The sequence below is a fragment of the Lytechinus pictus genome, chromosome 6, assembly GCF_037042905.1.
Source record: "Lytechinus pictus isolate F3 Inbred chromosome 6, Lp3.0, whole genome shotgun sequence".
Lineage (NCBI taxonomy): Eukaryota > Metazoa > Echinodermata > Echinoidea > Temnopleuroida > Toxopneustidae > Lytechinus > Lytechinus pictus.
The window spans coordinates 12,122,191-12,145,000 of record NC_087250.1 but is presented as its reverse complement, the minus strand read 5'-3'; the positions used below and the strand labels follow the sequence as shown (position 1 = coordinate 12,145,000).

The 22,810-nt window shown below is 36.9% G+C and overlaps 1 protein-coding gene across 1 annotated transcript in view; it reads left to right on the top strand.

Moving 5' to 3' along the window:
- Positions 1-18,121, top strand: part of LOC129263351 (cartilage-associated protein-like) — a 25,088-nt gene extending 6,967 nt beyond the window's left edge. The window contains exons 2-5 of the mRNA XM_064100913.1: positions 410-562; positions 1,151-1,322; positions 11,236-11,361; positions 12,052-18,121. Of these exons, the coding sequence (XP_063956983.1) occupies positions 410-562; positions 1,151-1,322; positions 11,236-11,361; positions 12,052-12,752 (1,152 nt within the window). The 3' untranslated portion in view covers positions 12,753-18,121. The remainder of the gene's footprint in view (positions 1-409; positions 563-1,150; positions 1,323-11,235; positions 11,362-12,051) is intronic.
- Positions 18,122-22,810: the final 4,689 nt, after the last annotated feature.

Here is a 22,810-nt window from a genome sequence, read left to right as displayed (position 1 = left end):
TGGTCTAGTGGTTATGTCTCTCATCTTTCAATCTGAGGGACGCGGGATCGATTCCCAACCATGGCGTGTTTTCTTTCAGCACGAAATTTACCCACATTGTGCTGCGCTCAACCCAGGTGAGGTGAAGGGTACCCGACAGGAAGAAATTCCTTGAATGCCATATAGCGCCTGTAGGCAGCACGACTATAGCCGGGTTAATGATAATGATAACATTATTGTAATGCGCAGTTGAATACGTGTACATTTATAGAAATTGTGCAATATAAGACAGAGCAATGGCTTTGGACTCTAAGATTGCGATGTGATGGCGTAAGGTATGCATGAGAATGAGATGCAGGCCCATGAGTTTGGAAATGAAACGGTACATTCTAGTTTTTCACCCATTTTCTCTTATCGTTTTTCCTTTCAGAGTGGTCTATATGAGCAAGCTGTGGCCGCAGCATATACTTACATTCAGTGGCATTCAGATGACGATGTTATGCAGAATAACTTGGATTATTACAGGAATATGCATGGGATAGACGATAGCCAGTTGGTCAATTTAGAAGAAAAACCTCACCATGTAAGTATAAAATGATTGTCAAATTGGCAAAATTATCTAAAAATGCTAAATTTTCTTACTCCAGTCTGGAAATGATTATCTAATGAGTATTAAAAATTCTATAATTTCATTTATGCATACATGCAGGGGCGGATACAGGATTTTCACGGGCTGGCTGTACCCCCCCCCCCCTGGATCCGCCAGTGTATACATAATGTATACATGGAATGTCTCTGTTGTCACAAACTAAGATGCAACAATGATTATATTTTTAGGCCCATATGCAAATTAATTGTCAGTCCCATTTTATACATTCTCTTGGGAGAACATTTCAATAAATATATATTTATTATTAAAAATGACTGCTATTGACAACTTTTTTGTTTCAATGGCCTTGTCATTGTATAAAAGTGATGATTTTGCAATCTTGAAAGTGTCTGCAAGATATAGTTTCATAATATATTTCAAGAGAAAATTAACCTGACTCTCAAAGTTGCAGTTGAACTTTACACTTTATTATATAGCTCATGGATGCTAAGTAGTTATCAGATCACATTGATATCAAATTGGAAATAATCATGTTTTATTGTTTTCGTTTCATCTTTGTAGAAATATTTTTTAGAGGGATATCAAGCCCATCACGATGAAAAGTGGCATGAAGTAATTAAAAACATGGAACTGGCACTGACGGAGTACTGGAAAGCCGATACTCAGTGCAGAGCCCTTTGTGAGGGAAAGTACGACAATCGGGAATTCATGGACCTATATGAGGCTATTGCATGTGAGTAGATCGATTTATTTCCTATAATTTGTCTAATGCTAATTCGTCTACTATTATTCGGTCTACCATCAGTTCGCAAACTATCCACATGGTCTACATGTAATTGCCAATTTGTCCACTCACCATTACGTCTAATAAACAGTTGGTCTAATAGCCATCTAGTCAATATACCATTTGGTCTAATTGGAAAAAGTGTTTAAAATTGTGCAAAATGAATGAAAATGAAATGGATATTAGACCAACTGGTTATGAGACGAAATGGTCATAGACGAAATGGTGATTAGACGAAGTGATGATTGGACCAAATGGTTATTGGACCAAATGGTTGTTTAGACGAAATGTTGATGGATGGACTGGCATTAGACTAAATGAAAGTATGCAATGTGATGAGTGAGAGGAAGTATGACAATCGTGAATTCATGGATCTATCTGAGGCTATTGCATGCGAGTACATGAGAAACTTTTACCTTTTTATGTGCTTTCTTTTCGCCCTTTCACACTGTAAAAAAAAATCGTAATTTGAATGATCATTCCAGTGAAAAACAAGGATAGGCCCTAATGACAAATTTTTAGCTCATGTGAAACCAAACTAGAATCACAAACGCTAATCACAATCACGAATTCAAATTCTACTCAGGAGATGAATTCCAGTCAAGTGTCACTCAAATTGCGGTACAAATTTTCCATGTGAAAGGTCAGGTGATTCTTAAGACGAATTGCAATGAATCATCATTACAATGATGATTCAAGATTTACGTGTGAAAAGCCCCTTTAATATATTTTCCGCCCTTTCACACGGTAAAAAAAAATCGTAATTTGAATGATGATTCCAGTGAAAAAGAAGGCTCATGACGAATATTTAGCACGCATGCAATCAAACTAGAACATGATTAGAATCATGAACGCTAATCACAGTCACGATTACAATAGCAATCATCATTGCAATGATGATTTAAGATTCACGTGTGAAAGGCCCTTTGTCTTTTAAACGTATAGCGAATGGTGTACAGTGTTGTGATTGACTGTGTACATAAATAGCTATTAAACTAGCCTTAAAATCTGTCAGATATATTGACAATTCAGAGAATACATCAGCCCATGGAGCTACTAACGTTAGTAGCTCCATGATCAGCCTATAAGTTTATAGAGAAACTAAAGTAAGTACTCTACAGGAAAAGTTCTTGTTTCATAGCTATTTAGTATTAGAGGTGGGCTTTTACAGGGGTTAAAAAATGGGTGATTATTTCAGAATCAAGTTTGACATATCTCATTTGAAGCAGAATGTTGTCCTGATCGATATCATATGGTTTCATTTTTAAGAAAATTGGTTGAAAAATGGGACAGTGCGTTGATATTTGATTCCAAATTGATGCCAAATGATTTTATTTTCAACTTCCTAATATTCAGCTCTGCACTTATCTCTCGGAAAATAACTTATTTTTGTGTATGAAACAATGGGTACAGTATTCTCCCAATGTACATTTCATACAATTCTATTTTTGAAGGAGTATGCCGAGGTAGATTTATTATTTTGGGGAATAGAATAAAAACGAAAAAAAAAAAAAATCATACACTTGTATTGTTGAGGAGTGATTGCTTTCCTGCCATTATTTCAGTGTGCTTGCTTTAAAAATATTCAATTGAATGATACCGTTTTAATACACCTTCACCTAGTAAACTTATGCTTTCACTTTTTAACATTTGATATCAAAAGCAATCCTCTCAATGAGTTAAATTCAAGAGAGCTAACACGGCCCCTAATCACATTCCTCTTGGAGCAAGACTATGTACCGGTCCATTTCGGGTGAGGTTTGCATCTTATGAGAGTGAATTATTAGCTCATTTTCGAGTGAAAATGTAAATGGGAAGTCGCTTTAAAAGAGATAAAGTAACTTTACCTCTTTTGAAGCCACTGTCCATCTACATTTTCACTCAAAGTTCACTCCAAAAACAAAATATAGTCTTACTCCAAGAGGAATGAACTCTTTTGCATTTAATAAGTGAACATTAATTTTGCATTAATTCACTGGTCACAATTCATAGAAACATGTGTAGACCTCGAAGGCTATTGGAGGATATTCCCAGGAAGCTGTGTATTTTTCTTATGGCTTTAATAAAGTTCAAGGGATGTATAGGCCTAATAACTGAATTGAGTCACTGTCTATCACCGATGTAGCCTATATTTTAGGCGGAGTCTGCAGCTATTATGGTAAACGTAAACAAAACGGCAATTTCATAAAATATGTACATCCGACCCCATGTTTGTGGGACCATCTTGAAATTTTCTGTCTCTCAATCTGATTTCTTGTTCTTTTCACAGTCTGTATAAATGCTCTCAAATGATTATGAATTGTTCAGTTCAGGAAGTGAAGAAAAACTTGAGAAAAATGGGGGTCGGATGTACAAAAAGGTTGATTATTTTATGGAATTACCCTACTATACATCTGATGCAGAAGACTATGAAGCAGCCACTGCATAATATATACATGTAACCACGGAAAAAAGTACACGGCGGCTGGGGCGTTTTAGCCCCCGAAATGCACAAAATAGCACTGGAAAACTTCAAAAGAGGGAGCCCGGGAAATCCCCATTTATTGCAACGTTAAAAACTTATCCAATGTTGCAGATTTAGGCAGTAAATTGCAAAAAATATCCCCCAGAATAAAAAAAGTATTTTTTGTTGCCTGGCATATGCCCACGTCTCACGTCTAGTTGTCGTTTTTGTCTCACCTGCATAGCAGAGTGAGACTATAGGCGCCGCTTTTCCGACGGCGGCGGCGACGGCGGCGGCGGCGTCAACACCAAATCTTAACCTGAGGTTAAGTTTTTGAAATGACAGCATAACTTAGAAAGTATATGGACCTAGTTCATGAAACTTGGCCATAAGGTTAATCAAGTATTACTGAACATCCTGCCTGAGTTTCATGTCACATGACCAAGGTCAAAGGTCATTTAGGGTCAATGAACTTAGACCATGTTGGGGGAATCAACATCAAAATCTTAACCTAAGGTTAAGTTTTTGAAATGTCATCATAACTTAGAAAATATATGGACCTAGTTCATGAAACTTATACATAAGGTTAATCAAGTATCACTGAACATCCTGCATGAGTTTCACATCACATGACCAAGGTCAAAGGTCATTTAGGGTCAATGAACTTTGGCCGAATTGGGGGTATCTGTTGAATTACCATCATAACTTTGAAAGTTTATGGATCTGATTCATGAAACTTGGACATAATAGTAATCAAGTATTACTGAACATCCTGTGCAAGTTTCAGGTCACATGATCAAGGTCAAAGGTCATTTAGGGTCAATGAACTTTGGCCAAATTGGGGTATTTGTTGAATTACAGCCATAAATTTGAAAGTGTGTTGGTCTAGTTCATAAAACTTGGACATAATAGTAATCAAGTATCACTGAACATCCTGTGCGAGTTTCAGGTGACATGATCAAGGTCAAAGGTCATGTAAGGTCAAAGAACTTTGGCCACGTTGGGGGTATTTGTTGAATTGCCATCATATCTCTATAAGTGTATTGGTCTAGTTCATAAAACGTGGAAATAAGAGTAACCAAGTATCACTGAACATCACTGCTGCTATATTGAATCGCGTGATGCAGGTGAGATGGCCAGAGGCATTCCACTTGTATTTCTTATCAATGAGGATTCGGTGCAGGTTTTTCATACAAGAAACTGCCACTGGACATGTATCAATAAAAAGAAAACGACTAATGCTAGTCTGGAGTGTATTCAGCCGTACAGAAGTTTTACACATGTGACGTATTGCTGAGCAGTCACATTACAGCATCACACCTTTAACGGCAAATACAAAAGCTGCAGCCTCCGCCAAGATTATACTGTATGTAGGATACAGAGCAGAGGGATCGCACTGTTTTCCAAATCAATACCCTGCGTTCCTCCAATAAACCATCTCATATCAATAAAATCTCTTTTAAAACCTTTATTAACAAAGCATGATTCTATCTATTAGTCAATCATTTTACATTCCAGAGATAAATTAGAGTTCACTCATGGTCAGTGTTTTCAGGAACCTTTCCTATTATAAAAGTACTTGCAATAACATGTCTTGAGAGTTCTTACAGCAGAGGATGGACTTTTATTATGGAGATACTGTACGCAGAGCATTGTAAAAATGCGGCAATAATCAATAATTTTTGTTTTCCAGGATTGTTTGGTAGATTTACCAGCAATAATTTCATTTGAATAATCTTTCTAATCCCCATGCAAGTTCTTGTCAGACTAAAAAAAATGAGAGGGAGAATAAAATGGAAATACACAGAGCGTTATATACAAATGCAGCAATAGTCAACAATTTTTTTCCATGATTGTTTGTTAAATTTACCATCAATATTTTCATTAGAATAATCCTCCCATGCAAATCCTTGGCTGAATAAATGAGGGAACTAATACTTTGATACATATTCTCTTGATCAATTTTGTGAATCTACACGGTAAAAAAAAAAAACTTGTTTAAACTTTTTTGTAATTGTTTAAATTTGTTAAAAAAACTTGTTTATTAATAGTTTTAACAGATGTGTTAAAAGTTCAAACAATAGTTGTTAGAGTGACAGGCTTAAACAATGTGCTTGAAATTTTAAACAGCGCTTTTACAGTGCATTGAGTGAAAATAAAAAGTAAAAGAAAAGAGAAAAAGGGAAATGAAAGATTTAAGGTTTTCCTGATGTGAATGGGGCAGTCATTCATTGATATTGATTCATAATGTATGAAAGCTGATTTATAGCTCCTATTGATTTAATTACATCCATATTTTTCATGTCTGCATGTAGGGTGAGAATGGAGCTAATGGACAATTTGTTAGAAGAGAGAGGAAGAAAGACAGACATAAAGGGAGATAAAAAAAGAGAGGGAGAGAGACGGGGGGGGGGGGGGGGGGTGAGATGGATTGGAGAGATCAATCATCAATGGATGACTAAACATTTGTTTCTGTAAGAAATTCAGATGTGGGTGTGAAATGATTTGTCTGTTCCTATACTGAAGGTACAAAATAAAAAAGATTTTTTTCTTTTTTTGAAGATGTTTTATTGATGTATACAGGGAGCTGCTTGCATATAACAAAAAAACAAACAAAAAATGCAATTCTTGTATTTTTTTTCGATATTCAATGAACTTTCCTCAAACTTTTTTATACCAGTATTTTTAAGGCCTATTTTTTCTGCTAGTTTTACAATTTGTCAGGGTGAAGTGAACTTCCCCTTTAATCTTGAGATCATAGCTTACTTGTATTGGTGTGGTTGTAAAAAAAAAAAAAATTTTTGTCCGGATGAACCTTCCCTTTAATGGATCCACAAAGAAAACTTTTTGGGACTGTTCCCCAGATGTTACCAACCACATGGTTGAATTTTTGAAATTGTCTGTGGCCTATCAATTAGCAGCCAGAGAACGTCGGCCATGACAACTTGGACTGCATTAATTGACGGTGAATTTTTTTTCTAGAAATCGATCAAACTGTCCTAATTATAAACTCCAAGGATAGAACGAATTCAGGAAATTAGCAGGATAAAATTGTCAGCTGTATTGTGGCCGAGAGAGAGTTTAGTCTCCAATCACAGACTCAAATTTGACACTTAAAATACTTGATACATGTCAAGGGAGACCAGATTTCAAACCTACCCCAGCACATGTGCTTGAACGAATCTAGTCTCCTAATAAAGACTGGGCATTAGAAACTACATGTATGCAAAATTCAAAGGCCTGTGTTTAGACTAAGATCGAGTACATGTAGCCACATTGCCTGAATGAATCATTCTGTAGTTTCTTTTATACTCTGTAAGTGCTGGTCGATATTTGGTTTCATTGTCGGTCAAGTACATGTACCCCCCCTTCCCCCGCCAGCCCCCACCCTCCAACGGCCTCCCTTATCAACATGTACATGTATTTCCCATTTCCAGTCCATGTACAGTGCATCCCAGAAAAAACGAAACCGAGATTTAGCGATGATTTATCATAACTTAATCATAAATAAAATAGACAAATGACCTACCAATGTAAAGCTTAGAATCTCCTCTTTCATCTGGTATTACTTAGATTATTCCTCATTCACGTATGATTGAGCAAAAACAATTCGAAGAAAGGATGCCAAAAACTCATTTGGCGGGGGTATCTGAATTTCAAAAAGAAAATCACATTAACTAAAAAGTTCAATATCTTCTCTTTTCTTTGATACCTAAATCACAGAAAATGGTCAAGTAGTAGAAAAGTTATGATCCCTCGAAACAATGCTTGTATTTCCATAATTTCATTAAATAAACGTGTTTTCACCGGTTTCCCACAGAAGCTATCGCACGGTATCAAAAGACTTAATGCGTGGCTGATCGTCAACAAAACGGAGTGTCGAGTGAGTTTGAACGCTAGCCTGTAAAACCTCTTCATTTTATGAAATTATTGAAATTCAAGCCTTATTTCAAATAACCAGAACTTTGTTATTTCTTGACCATTTTCTGTAATTGAGGTATCAAATTAAAGAGCAGATATTGAACTTTTAAAAAATGTGGTTTTCTTTTTAAAACCCAGATACGGCCCGCCAAGTGACCTTTTTGGTATCCCCTTTTCAAATTGTTTTTGCTCACTCATGCGTGAATGAGAAATAATCTAAGTAATTTCAGATGAAAGGGGAGATTCTATTCATTCTAAGCTTTACAATGGTAGGTCATTTGTCTATTGTATTTGCGATTAAGTTATGATAAATCATCGATAAATCTCGGTTTCGTTTTTTGTGGGACGCACTGTACATACCCCAGATGCGAACCTCTCACCCTCCCCCTCCCACCTCTCCTTCATCTACTTCACACTATCTCATCTCAGCTACCCCTACCAAGGCCAAGTACCCCTCCCCCCCGAGACTTAGCCCCTGCCACTCCCCTCCCCACCACTTCTTCATCCATTCCAAAATCAAACCCATTTCACCCAGCATCAGCCGTGCTGCCATACCAATGACCAAGGCTAAGTAAGTACCCCCCCCCCCATAACCAAGCCCTCACCCTCCCGCGCCAGCACCTTCATTTCACTTATTCAAGATGCCAATCTCCAAACCCTACCCCCTCCCTCCCACCTCTCCTTCATCCATTCCAAACTTGAACTCAATTTCACCCCGCCTCATCCCTGCTACCCGTACCAGTGACCTAGGCTAACCCCCCCCTCACCAAGCCCTCACCCTCATCAATTTCCATTTCAATATCTCAAGAGGCTACCCCCCTCCCCTTCCCACCCCTCCTCCATCCATTCCAAACTCAAACTCAATAATTTCACCCTGCATCAACCCAGCTCACCCCTACCAGTGACCAAGGCCAAGTCGGCCCAACTGCCTGATTGATAATCATTCTCTATTGCAATATTTGGTAATGGTATTTGGAGATCTATACTACATGTACCACTTGGCCATCTGGTCATTAGGTGGTTTCAGACCGCCTCGAAGTTCGTCAGTTCCAGGTATTCTCTGATCGGGAAATTTACCCCGATCAGAAAATACCAGGTATTTTGGTAATGTGAAAGCAAACTACGCGTAATTTCCCCGAAAGAAAATACCCGCTAAATAGTAGGTACTTGGCGAAATTACAAGAACTTTCGCGGGGATTTTTCCAAGGTCGCAGGTATTTTGGCGATGTGAAAGCAAATTATGGGAACTTTTAGCCCAGCGTGTCGTTGGGTGCGGCGCCGTGGGTGGCTGCTGGGCTAGTGATTTTGAATCTCGCGCCTTGCCTGCTTATCAGACCATACTGCGCATGCTCGTAACTTCAGGAACTTATCCGGAAGGGTATGTTTCAGGGCGGTGTGAATGCAGAAATATTTAATGGGTATTTTTCAGCCTAAAAAAGTTCTCGTAATTTAACGGGGATCCTTGTGATCGAGGCGGTTTGAAACCACCTATTCATATCTCTTTCCCCATTGCTATCAAAGCTCTCTTGGACCTGTACTACAATGCACTCAGATTCATGCAATATACTGTACATGTAGGCCGATGTAGGTTCCAACTCTTGCAATATCTCTGATTAATATGTGACATCCAATGTAATGTAAATTCTCTATTCTTTGAAGAAAACTATTTGATAAAAAATGGAAGACTTTTTGTTTTAAAGTCAAATGGATGTTTTGTTTTATAAATTAATATAAATTTATATAATGTATGGCTTCATACAGTATCTACCTCAGATTATGTCATGGTTTATCTTAAAGGGGAAGTTCATCCTGACCAAAAAAGATTGTTATAAAAATACCCCCCCCAAAAAAAAAAAAAAAAAATACCCAATAATTTTTATTGGGAAAGGTTTGAGGAAAACCCATCAAAGATGGAAGAAAGGAGGTTTTTGCTTTGTGACATCACACGTGTATATATGAGCAGCTATCCCTAATGTTATATAATGTAAGGCATGAATTTCAATTTTTTTAATGGTTCATGATCATGATGACGAAAATATTCTTCTTTCAGGAGCGTTTGTGAAATGATTTGTATGTTGATATACTGAGTGTAAAATAAAAAAGCATTTTCAATATTTTGAGAAAATAACATATCATTTTTTTTACTTCTCAATATTTGGAGTAGCTGCTCGCAAGTGATGCGAGGAATAAAAAATATATATCCTAATATCCTTTTACATGTACATGTAGATCTTTGGTGGTATATCTTCAAACCTTTAATTATTTTTTCTGCTATTTTTACAATAAACTTTCCCTTTAAACTCTAGTTCATTTTATCTGTCAATTTAGTGTAGTTGCACCCAATAAAGGCACGCATACAATATCTTCACAGGGAATGAGCGTGTTTCATGCTCAATTGAAATCTATGGAGAGTAGTTTATCTTCAAATTGTCAGAGTTTGTTTCTGTTTTGTGATGCTGTGATCTTGCTGGGTCCCAATAAATAGTTGTAATCTCATCCAAATGTCAAAGGTCAAGTTCTGTTTGGGTCTTATCCATCAATCTACACCTGTTGGAATGATCAGCGGAAAAGTGTTTTGGGACGATTCATTCTATCAAATTTTCATGTACAGTGTAGTTTGTGTACATGTGTACAGAAATGAATACAGTTAACGCATTAAAAACGTTGTCTAAAATTTCCATACAAAGCTTTTTTACTAATTCGAACATAACATTTATAGTTGTTTAACAATTTAAATTGTTAAACTACAAAGTTTAACATTAGATAATTAATCTTCAATGGATTTAACATGGTTTAAACTTTTGACAGTAATACAACAGCGTTTTATAAAATTCTCTCTAGTTATTTTGTCTTTATTATTAATTCAATACTCCTGTATCAACATCACAACCATTTTTGGTCCTTTCAGAATTGGAGAATTCATATTTTCATATTGTTTAACATGACAAGTAACTGTGAAGGAATAAAGCAGGCCTATCAGTCTGGAAGAAATCTCTTGAAAAGTGAAAGTTACCATGCGACCATTTTTCTTTTTCCTTTGAAATATTTTGAACCACTTATTTTTCGGTCATCAAACAGAATAAACCATCTTTAATTTGATATCAAATTGTAGTATTGGCCAGGTTTTGACTCCCTAAATATTGATGTTTTTCCCCCAAAAGCATACAAAATAACAAAAACAAAGAATGATTACCAAAACTTCAAACTGGTTGGAGGCAAAATCTTAGATCATGTATGAGACCAAAAGGAAAGTAAACAAGCGGGTTGGGTATGTACATGTACCAAGTGGTGTTTATTTTACAATTTTAAATTGAAACCCTCTTTAGAGGCCAGTGGCCTGTTTCATGAATCATTAATTAGAGCTACTGAAATCCTTGAATTTGATTGGCTGATAGTAAAGTTGTTCACTAATCTTAATGAAACAGGACCCTGATGAAAGCTGCTATAAGGTTAACAATAACATTATTATTATTATTTTTTTTTTATTTCATCCGACAGATCATTATGCGTCAACTTTATATTGCAAGAACCAATGTGAAAGCTGGCTTTCTCGGATCAATAGTAAGCTTGTGGATGATTATCTTGCAAGTCACTACCATTTCCTGCAATTTGCATATTATAAAGGTAAGAGAAAACATTAATTATAAAGTATATTTTAAAAAGTTTTTTGTAAAACCCACTCCAAAATGTCTGATTTGAGGTGCGATAGCTCAGTTGGTAGAACGGGGGGTTCGGATTCTGGTGACCTGGGTTCGATTTCCACTTGTTGAGCTAGTGTCCTTTGGTAAGGCATTAATCCTCATTACCAGGTCCCTCGGAGTGGACCTTAAGCTGTCAGTCCTCTGGTTGCTTGCTTACAAGCAATCATGCTTTCTTAGCAATCAGGTAAAAAATCATCACCATTACCATTTACCAATTAACCAATTCATTGCCAGATTATTTTTAGGATATATAAAAATGTGTTTTATGGAATGAATTTGGCTCAAACCCCAGCCATGGCATGATTTCCTTCAGCAAGAAATTAATCCACATTTTTCCGCACTCAATCCAGGTGAGGTAAATAGGAACCTGGCAGGAAATTGATTCCTCACAATTCTTGTTGCAGTAAAAGGCTTCGGAGCTGAAGTGGGGGTAATAATGTCCAAGTCCTAACCCTAACCCTGGTCCCTTACCCAGTGGAATGATATGCAGGTGTTATCATGAATATGATATCCTGAAAAATTGTGTATTTATTTATATATTTTATTTATTTATTATTATTATAAGTATTAACATAGTAAGTTCATAGAATTTTGTCTCTGTTCTTTCCATCAGTCGACGATGTCCAGAATGCTGTGAAGAGCGCCCTCTCGTTTCTCCTCCTCCTCCCTGAGGACGAGGTGATGCTTCAGAACATTGCCTTCTACAAAAGCATGAAAGACGCCGACCTGGAGTTCGTCCCGAGGACTGACGTGTCCCGGTACCGCCGCCTCGTCGAGATGGAAAACAAGATGCTGGAATTCGCCAAAAAGAACTTCTGGGAGGAGGACGCTGAAGAGGTAATAAAACGTTGGGACGGGATGTTAAATAAGTTTGATGTTGATGAGGGGTATGAGGGGGATGAAGATGATGATGAGCAGGAGGATTTGGAGCCGGTGGAGGATGAGGTGGAGTTGGACGGGGAGGACGGGAGGGAGGAGTTTCTGCGGAAGCACGGGTACAAGAGCAAGAACGACCTCGGCAGGAAAGACATCTTCCTCAAGGCGGAACACGTTTTGAATGACGCGAAGAAGTACGCGGAAGAAGCGAGGCGGTACCGGCAGATCGTCCAGGGGATCGACCGGCCCAAGGCACAGCTTTTGAAGAACGTTCTGGGGAACGGTCTCGGGTCGGGGCCCGTGAAAGAGACCAATGACACCAAAGAAGGCATTGAGGATGAGGAAAGGGGAGCAGAAATGCCACTCCCTGGCCCAATGGAGAGAAGTGATATACCCTTGGATGTGGCATCTGCTTCTGCAACGCTTCAGGATCACTAGAGTCATTCCAGTCCCTTCCTCTTTCCTTTGATGTTGAATGCATTATCATCTGTAACTCTCATGGGGATTTCTTTATTACAAGGTTTTAACTCCTGAATAGTGAGAAGCATTACAATTAATAACTGAGAATTTCACATAGGTGGAGCACGGCCACAAAGTTATCCCACTCATAAACGGTTTTTGACCTCGGCTTCTTGCACTCTGACCGTTTCATGAAATTCATGAATTGATAATCACATGCACGGTGTCCGATTCCCCATGAAAGCTGTTGATGATGTCGCTTTGAAACAATTGAATATCAAGCACTTATTCTGTATTCCGGATGTAAGAATAATGTACAAGAAGTTTAAAATTTCTTGGTTTTATAATTTACAGGACAAAGAAATAATGCTGAAATTGTTACCCTTCAATCATCTGAAATAGGGTCGATGTGGGGGGGAGGGGGAAAGGGGCAGAGTTTAAGGTGCACTTAATCAACATCTGATGCAGGTGCTTAACAAAGAAACAGCACCTCTGTCAAGTTGTGATTCTTGTAGCCTGTTTGGTTTTTCAGGAGAATGAATTTCAACATTTTTTTATTCTTATTTATTATTATTATTTTTTTATATCCTTTTTATTTTCTCCCATCCCATTAAAAATATTAAATAAATTGCCTTTCTGCCCCCTTGCCACCCCAAAAAAGTTAAAATTGTTTGGGTCTACTCATTTTGTGTGCTACTGCTGGAATAAACAGCTGTTTTGTTTTGTAAACAACATCTGTTTTGTTTTGTTAACAATTTACTTTGGTGCTAACTTACTTTATGTCTCTCAGTAGCGTCTTTTCTCATCTTTTCTCATTCGACCTGTCAATTTCCTCATAAAGGAAGAAATAATTAGGGATTTGTGTTCCTTATCCTTTTAAAAGTATTTTTGTTGTTGATTATTTTCAACAAATCCTTAATTTCATTGATATTTTAACTTTTCTGAAAGGATTTGATGATGATTTGGAATTGAATTCCACTGCCAGTGAATGGCAGGAGGCCTGTGTCTTTAAATTTTATTCTGAGTTTTCAACCCATTTTATACATGTACTAAATAGTCTATTTCCCTCAAAATGCTAGCAATGCTGGTTTGATAATTGTCTGTATGTACGGTAGTACATCATGCATAATTATATCACAGAGATTCCACCCAATATCTATCTGATTTTTTGGGTGATTTCCAAGGCAGATTTGTAGTATAAACTATTCATGTCTGTTCTGGTGGAACTCTGGTGAAACTTGCCTGAAGTTCGGGCCAACACATAGCTTTCTGGATTTGAGATCAAGTTGGTTTGATTAAGGTTTTATTTTATTTAAAATGCTTGTTCTCGTCGAAAAACTGGATTTGTAAAGTTCTTCCAAAACACACAATGCTACTCTGAGATTTAGTGGATTCCAGTAGAGCCTAAACATCTTCATTTACTTTGCCTGGGTTTAGAGTGGCAGATGTAGATTAATGCCTGGCCAAGGGAAGCCAATGTTGTGAGATCCTACACTTCTACTTCTAAAGGTTCCATTTTTCACTGATTTGCAGCTCCTCCTTTATTTGTTTTATAACCTTTGGGCTATGGGGCACAAACACAATTTGAAAGTTTTCCAAAAAAAAAGGAACATTGGGGGGGGGGGGGCTACATTGATATTTTCCCCATAGTTATAGGTCTATTTTTTTCAACTATGTAGGTTATATTTTTTAAAGGGCAAACCTGCAAAAGGGCTTTGCCCTGATTGTCATATTAATCAAGCTCTGTTGCACTTGTGGGTCAAACTTTCCTAATTCAAGTGCAAAATGCAGCGAAGTCAAATGGGCAATATCTAGTCACCTGACTGGCAGCCTAATCGGTCACCTGACCTGTTGCCTGATAGGTCACCTGACCTTGGGATAGTTGTATTGATTTTGTAATTGCTTTCGTGCATTTGACCTGTTTCTACGGTGGATATTAACTAAAGGGTTAATTCTTTGTTGATATCGCTATGATTTTAACACAGAGCAACTTTGATAGTAAATCTATTTAAGATGTGATCGTACACAGTCTGCTGTCATAGCTTGTACTGTACGTGGGCAAATGGAAGGCTGAATGTTCAACATTTGTACCGTTGCACACATACCGTGCAAAAAGTACCGTCGCACAGCTAGTAGGTGACGTCACAATTCATGGCGCTCTTAATGCAAGTACAATGTGCGTAGGGCTTACTGGCAAAATGCGCACTGCTGCTGCCGATGATGCACGCATGAAGGACTTTGCCGTTTACTTTCAATAATTCTTTCCTCTTTCCATAGATTAACGGGGAAAAATAATTAGTGGTCATATTTTCGCTAACATCTGAGGTGTTGTAGAAGACAAAAAATTAATAATATTCTTATCCTAGCAATTGCATGACATTTTGCATTCGGTGAATTAAAGAAAGACACCCTGTTCAACTTGGCTATGCCTGTTGAATAGAGCATTGTTTTTTATCAAGTCGTGTGAAATCTTGTACCATAAGAAACACTCCTGCCTACCATTCGCTGTACTGACTCATGACCACGGTAGGTCATCCTGTACTGTATGTACATAACTCCAAATTTTCCCAGAATCTGATGAAATTTCCTGGCTGTATTAATTAAGTTCGGGACGGCTACAATTGGGAAATAGAGAACTTTCATCAGTTAGGGTGGAAATGACCCTGTGGTTTCATTGACAGTATCAAAGTCCACTACTTCTGCAATCATGCTAGATTTAATCTGTCATCTGCAGGGTTTTTGCCCTTGATCAGTCCCAAGGAAGCTCAGTTTACATGAGATTGCCTTTTAGTTTATTTCAATATTCATTTGTTATTATATTTGAATGAAAACTACTAGGAAACTAGCAAAGTGATTTCCTCATTGCCATTTTTTTGCTAATTCTTTGCTATCAGTGAAGCAAATACACCTTGGCAAAAGCCAGTCCCGCAGGATTTCCCCTCAGGAATCCCGCAAGCAGCTTTTGATTTATACAAATCCTCGTTTCATCATACTGGGGAATGCAGGATTGGCTGCAATGAAAAGCTGCATACACATTGCATCATTATGGCTGGATTCCTGTTGGAAGACGCAGCATATACTTTTGGCATCCCGTTCTGCAAAATGTCAACGATACAATGATATGGAAGACTACAAATAGTGGAAGCAGTTGCTCCCTGTACACTCCAGTCATGCCTTTGTAGCACTTGGTTAACTAACTTTTCGGGGTCAAAATAAGGCATCCTTGCTTGTGAAATCAAGTCGTAAACTATAATCAAATGAAGTCCAAAGGACCAATTTAAAGTTAAAGTGGATAGCCCATTCGTGTGAACCTTCCTAAGGTATCATTTACAAGGATATTTGACCTTCAAATGCTTCCTGGTAGGGTGACCAGAAACATCAGAAGTCAATTTCCCCACTTGCCGTTACCATGGAAACAATTAGGAAGTCCATCAACCTGTTGCACTCAAACCTGTTATAGTACACCTAGTCTGCATACAAGACTTCAGTTTGCATTGAGGGTGACCATGACCCCCTGTGGACAAATCTTGATTGTAGGCAGGAAAGTGCATAAATGCAGAGTCTGAATATATAGTCTAGACTCATCCATGTATTTTGGCTACTTATTTGACACCTTGTTGCTGTTTTTTTTTCATTGTATGGACTACCATTCAAGTGTAAAATTTTTATGACGGAGGATTTGGAGTGAGTATCCACCCTAGACAATAATGTGTTAAAGTGAAAATTTGAGTCTGTGCCTGCAGTCTTGTTTCCTCCCTGGACAATTATAGTTTGTTATAAAGTGTAAAATTTGAGTCTGTGCTTGTAGACTAATCTATATTAAATAGATATCCAGCTGTTTTGATAAATGTAGAGATGAAATCTTGTGCAATTATATGAAATTTGCAGGTTTATGTGGGCTTAAACGTGTGGTGAGAATCCCAAGTGAAAATATCCAATGGGGGAAATACATGTCATAAGTGTCTGTTTAGGAACGCAATTCTGCCATGAATACTGAGAACATTTGATTTTTTAATGTCAAATGGGAAGTTCACCATGCTGGTATATTTTTTGGTTTTAAATAATAAAAACTGAAAAATATTGCAGAAGTTGTGATGAAAATACCTTTTTTCAAAGTCAATTCATCCCTTTAAAGTTGTTTATGCTTTGTCTGCAGGAAGCGTTACTGTGTAACTGGAACAAAGAGATTAACACCTCCACAAATCCATAGAATTTTATTTTAATGACAGGATGTTGCAGTGACAAGTTAGGTTTAGTATTCGCAGACAATTGGAAATCCTTGATATCAACAAATATTTCCTTCTCAATTTCCTCATCAGAGGCCCGTAACACAAAGCTTAGCAATCATCGTTGATATTTTTAACAATTGATTGCATTGATTACAATGTATAATTAGTCGTAAAAATCATCCGTACGATTAATCGCTAACCTTTGTGTGACGGGACCCAGCACAACTGTCATCAAATTTGCAAACTCGTAAAATAGGCCTTTATGTATTTTTTTTTCTAGGAAAGAATGGAATCTAAACATCCCCAGTCTCTGCTTGAGATCATTTTATAACCAAAAAATAAATGTTACTTTGATATTCGTGTTTGATTATTTTTATGTTCGAGGAGGGGGATTATTTCTCTGACAACCCCATAAATTTGGTTTTTGCCGACTATCATAATAACACGGCACATGATGATGTGATATGTATATTTTCTTTCACTCCTCACACTTCTCTTGGAACCAAGTTTCCAAAAATCAGAACCCCCCCCCTCATGTCACATCTAGCAATTTTTGCTATTGTAGGGTTGAGAATTATAAGATTATTTAAGGCTGAAAAATAATAAAGTTCCTTAGTTGTAGCTCGAGTCAATCAATCATCAAACCAAAGGTGAAATAAGTGAAACTAGGAGACGCAAAGAAATTAAACTGAAGTTAAAGAAATCTGGTGTCGTGTCTGTGCGAGTGTGTGTTTATTAATTAAATCAATCCAACCAATGAAATTAAAGGAAATAGGAGAGCCCAACTAAAATGTAGTAATCCAATTCATAATATAAACCAATGAAGAATAAGATGAAGGTGATAAAAGATGTCTGGGTGATTATGTAATAATGGAAGTAGAAACTAAGGAGTCAGGTGAGGGATGGAATGAGTGGAACACCTGAATAGAGAAGGAATGAAGATGACAAAAGAGAATCAGAGGAAAAGAATCCAATGTGGAGAAAAATGAATGAAAACTGAATATATTTAAACTCAATAACCTAAGCTCAGACTGCAAGGGCAGTGCTGAAAAGAAATGCAAATGAACTCAAGTCTAGATGGAACAGAAATGTAAAACAGCTGAAGAAAACAAGTTTACTAAAGAAAATAAAGAAAATAGGAAAATGACAAAATAACCATCCTACACATATTGAATTGCTTTAAGGCCAAGGCCTATCTGCTCTACATATTATATACTAGTAGTAAAAAAATGCAAATAAAAACAAACAAAAAATCACAGTATTAGCTTAATACTCATGACATCATACACGAAGGTCTATAATACACTTTTAATCTATTCTTTGTTCTAACAGATGGTACAGAAAGCAGATTTGGGGGTTATTTTCTGAACATTTTTTTATATAGGCCCCTATATACGTGCATCAATTACCATTCATCAAACCAGATTTATGTAGTTCAAGCATTTTAGTTTAGATAGTATCCCTCTCCTCCAATATTCCTGGGGTGCATTTCACAAAAAAATAGTGGATGGTTTCCAATGACTATTGTTATAAGCTATTGTGAATCCTTGCACCTGATTGGCTGGGGGCAGAGTAGTTGATGAAAAATCACTGACAAAACTATGTCATGAAAGCTTCCCTGATATCTGTCTGACCAGTTTGTTATGTTGGCCTGATTTTTAATCCCCAAACCAGATGGTGCGAGGGATGGAGGGATGCTGCCTGGGAAGGTAGGAGGGCGGGAGGGATGGACAACGACACCAGCGCTCTCAATATACTTTCTAAATCTAGTTTACTGGAAATCGGTTCAGAAAACCAGTTTGGAAGATCGCTTTGCTAGCGTTACCATTTGATCAGCCGAAAGTGGTTTTCAAACTAGTTCCCAGTAAACTAGTTTAAGGGTTGTAATGAGAACGGGGTCTTTGATACCATTTGAATTCTCTGCCTACTCTACAAATTATACCAGGAAATATTGGGCATGGGGCTGGTGTATTTATTTCAGTGGAAAGTAAATAAGGTTGGCCTAGGCCTATATATTCCATTTCCTTTTGTTTTAATGCGTTGCATTTCTGGAGGCTTAGGCCTATATCATTGTCCATATATTCCACAAAAGAAGATTTAGATGAAATTTTCAGCATCAAACTAGCTAGTACTAGTTTGATTTGTTTCTATTTATTGAAACCAACTTTTTTTTTTTTTTTTGGGGGGGGGACACCCCCTTTAACTTTACAAGTCCAATAGGGATGCACCATGAATACCCAGTTGTTGTGTATTTTGGACAAGCAGTTTTCAACAGCCATTTGTAAGAGCTAACGATAAATGTTTCATCACTTTTTAGTACAAAGTGTTAGGCAATATTATAGAGAACAAAATTGAAGAAGATTACAAATACTGAATTCATATTTTTTATAACCCAAAGCCAAAAAAGATGGCTTCAAAATTTTGAAGTGTCCGGACACCCCTCCCACCCCCCTCTCCCATCCTACTATTTGCGTGCTACCACGGCATGGACATTGATTTATGATTATCTAATGTGAAGAGTTGTCATGATATAGGTCTCTTTTCAATTTTCATGTTTAACATGACTGCTCCACATTACAATGACAAAATATATCCTTTCAGCTTACTTTGTAAATCTGAGTTTTAAGTTTGTCAAAATGTATTACTCAATTTTTATTTTTTCGGGAAAAATAATATTGGTATCATTCTGTCTGGTTGGGGAAATTTGTGATATTACTGTACCGGAATTGAAGGTAAAAGAAAGTAGTCGCAGCAAACAATTATTTCATGAGAATTTTTTTCATTCTACATGTACTTTGATTAATTTTCAGGATATGTTTCTTTAATCTCGCACCATTCATCTGAATTGTGTCAATTTCAGCCTGGGATGCTCTTGTATCATTGTTATCATTATTTTTCAAACCATTTTTCCTTTCTTATCTCCATATAGTCTACACCCGTTTTTGTCATTTGCAAATTGCAACATTTTGAGAGGGCACACAATTCCCCCCTTGCGCTGTCCAATAGTCACATAAGTCTAAAGGAAATATGGAAAAGTAATTTTGGTTCCGCCCAGTCGATTTCCTTGTCACTATTTGGGCAAAGTGTTTATGTCCTTGGCGCCGTATTCTCCTTGAACCTTATACCTTAGGACAGGGAGAAGAGAATGACATAGAGGCCGTTCTCATTATGCTTCCTAAAACTAGTTTACTGGAAACCGATTCAGGAAACCAGTTTGGAAGATCGCTTTGCTAGTGTTCCCACTTGATCACACGAAAGTGGTTTTCAAAATCACTTCACGTAAAGCTCTCTTGTTGCTATGGAAATACTCAGTGGGGTGACACGTTTCGCGCGAAATTCGAAACCGCAGCATGGGCATTCTACACCTGTCGCGTGGAGTACCCGCTCAAAATGTGCGAAGATCGCTTCCCAAAGAACGGTTGTGTCCCCACTTACGCTAAAACCAGTTTAACGAGGCAGAGCGATCTTGAAAACTACATCGCGAGGTGGTTTTCCAAACTGGTTTGGAAGATCGCTTCCAAGACCGCTTCGACTGTTCTCACTACGCGTTAAACTAGTTTCCACTAAACTAGTTTCCAGTAAACTAGTTTTAGAAAGCGTAATGAGAACGGCCTCATATACTGTTTGTTATACTATACAGTATACAGAGTAAATACTTTGATATTTTTGGCCAGGTATTGGTATGATTCTGAATTCATGGTTTATCTCATCTGTCAATTTTGTTTGTTCTATTTCATTATTTTCTTGATTTTCTTTGATTTTATTTATCTAATAAATACCCATCTATCATTTATTTTGTATATGCCTTATTTTAGTAAATTAATCAATCAGTAATTTCACTTATAAATTACTATATACATTGATTTCTTTAGAAAAAAAGATACAAAATTGAATATGAAATACATGTTTCTGACCAGTGTCCACTGATAGCATAACAAACGTTCTTCCTAGTCATAACAACTTTTTGTTGAAAAGTAGGATCTTGAAGAATTCCCATATGGAAGGGCCTATATAGGCCTGTAGGGCTGATGAGAAATTAATTGCATATTTACAAAAATGGACTAATTACCAGGTTTTTTCTGTTTAGAATATGATAAATTTGCTTTCACTCTGGCAAAACTACTGAGGCCAGAATGTACAAAGGTGGTTTTGAGTTGAATCCATGGTTTATACAGATTTCCTGTATAATTTACACCTTTACCACGTGTGTTCCAAACTGTTTCGAATTAATGAGTCCACTGTTCAAAACAGTGGACTCATGAATAAAATAGCGTACTCAACCATAGCAACATAGCGCACTGTGTCGAAAATGCTCATCAGCATTATAGCTTTTATTTTACACAGTATTTAAGGCCTAAGCATTATTTATTCAGGAAATTTCCATAAATCATGGGTTCAACTGTTGGTTTTCAAAACCATCTGTGAATGTGGGCCTTGGTGTTTTCTGATAGAGGCCTGGGTCGTTTTGGGTAGTTTTCATCATCAGAAAATACCAGGATTTTTTTTGAGTGGGTATGAATGCACCATAAAGGCCTATTTATGTCAGTCCATATGGCTATTAGTATAGACCATAGGAAGGTGGACAGATGGACCAAATTAGTCTAGTTCTGAATAGAAGTCCCATAAGATGTCAACCTTCGATGAACTCTGACCTCTATTGCATCTTTTCACCCTCCTCTGTCCCTCCTTCCCAATTTTGAAAAAGATGCAGAAAAGGGTGTTTCATTGTTTCAATTATAGATTTCTTCCAGTTTTTCTCCTCTTGTGTTCGACAAGTGTCTTTTAGTTTGTTTCAATTTTCAAGTTTGGTTTATTTCTTCTCAAGAGATCAGATGAAATACATAATACATGGAATAGACAATGAATACAAATGTGTAAAATAACGATGTACAATTGTACATCAAATAAGTTACAGAAAATGAGGAGGGAAATGGCCAAAAAAGGAAGATACCTTGTGATAGGCCAACCCATCACAAAACGGAACTTAAACATAAAAAAAAACATAAAATCATGGTTACAGGTTACCCCCCCCCCAAAAAAAAAAAAAGACCTACACCTAAAACTAAACCGGATGAGATGGAGAGAGAGAGAGAATCAGAAAGAAATCAAATCTATGAATTTAATAACAAAAATGTTTTGTGTTTTCTTTTAAAAACAGATAACAAAGGGCTTAATTGAATATGAAAAGGGATTGAATTCCAAATGACTGGGTTTTGATAGATTTAGAAGAGAGAAGTATTGCACTGTGGGGTATGGATATTGAGCATTTCTTGTGGAATAAGTATATGTACAGATGTGTTTAATTGAAAATAATTGTTATATGCTTTGTCTACACAACAAAAAGTAAGGGTTTTTATTATTTCAACAGTTGTCATGATATTTATAATGATATTGGATGATTATGATAAATTTTTAGAAAAGGGAAAGGGGAAGAAAAAAAGAAAGACATAGGGCCTACATATCCAAGATGTGGTAGAGAATATCTCAAGAGAATTGGACTTTATAGTCATCAGATTATCTTTGCAAGCGCAGTTTATCCATACAGTGTAGATTATGATTATAATAATCATAATAATTGTATCGTCCATTTACATAGTGCAGCTACTGAAAATGCATATACTCTACTGTGCTTGATAGTAACAATTATGACAATGGTCATAATAATAACAATAATAAAGGATTATGATATTGTAATGAACTTCGACTAATTACCCATAATCCCTTCTACTAGAATCATTATAGGCACAGAAACTTGTTGGTCATCTAGAAGCATGTAGTAGTTGGTAATTCAATATGCGTTTACTTTCC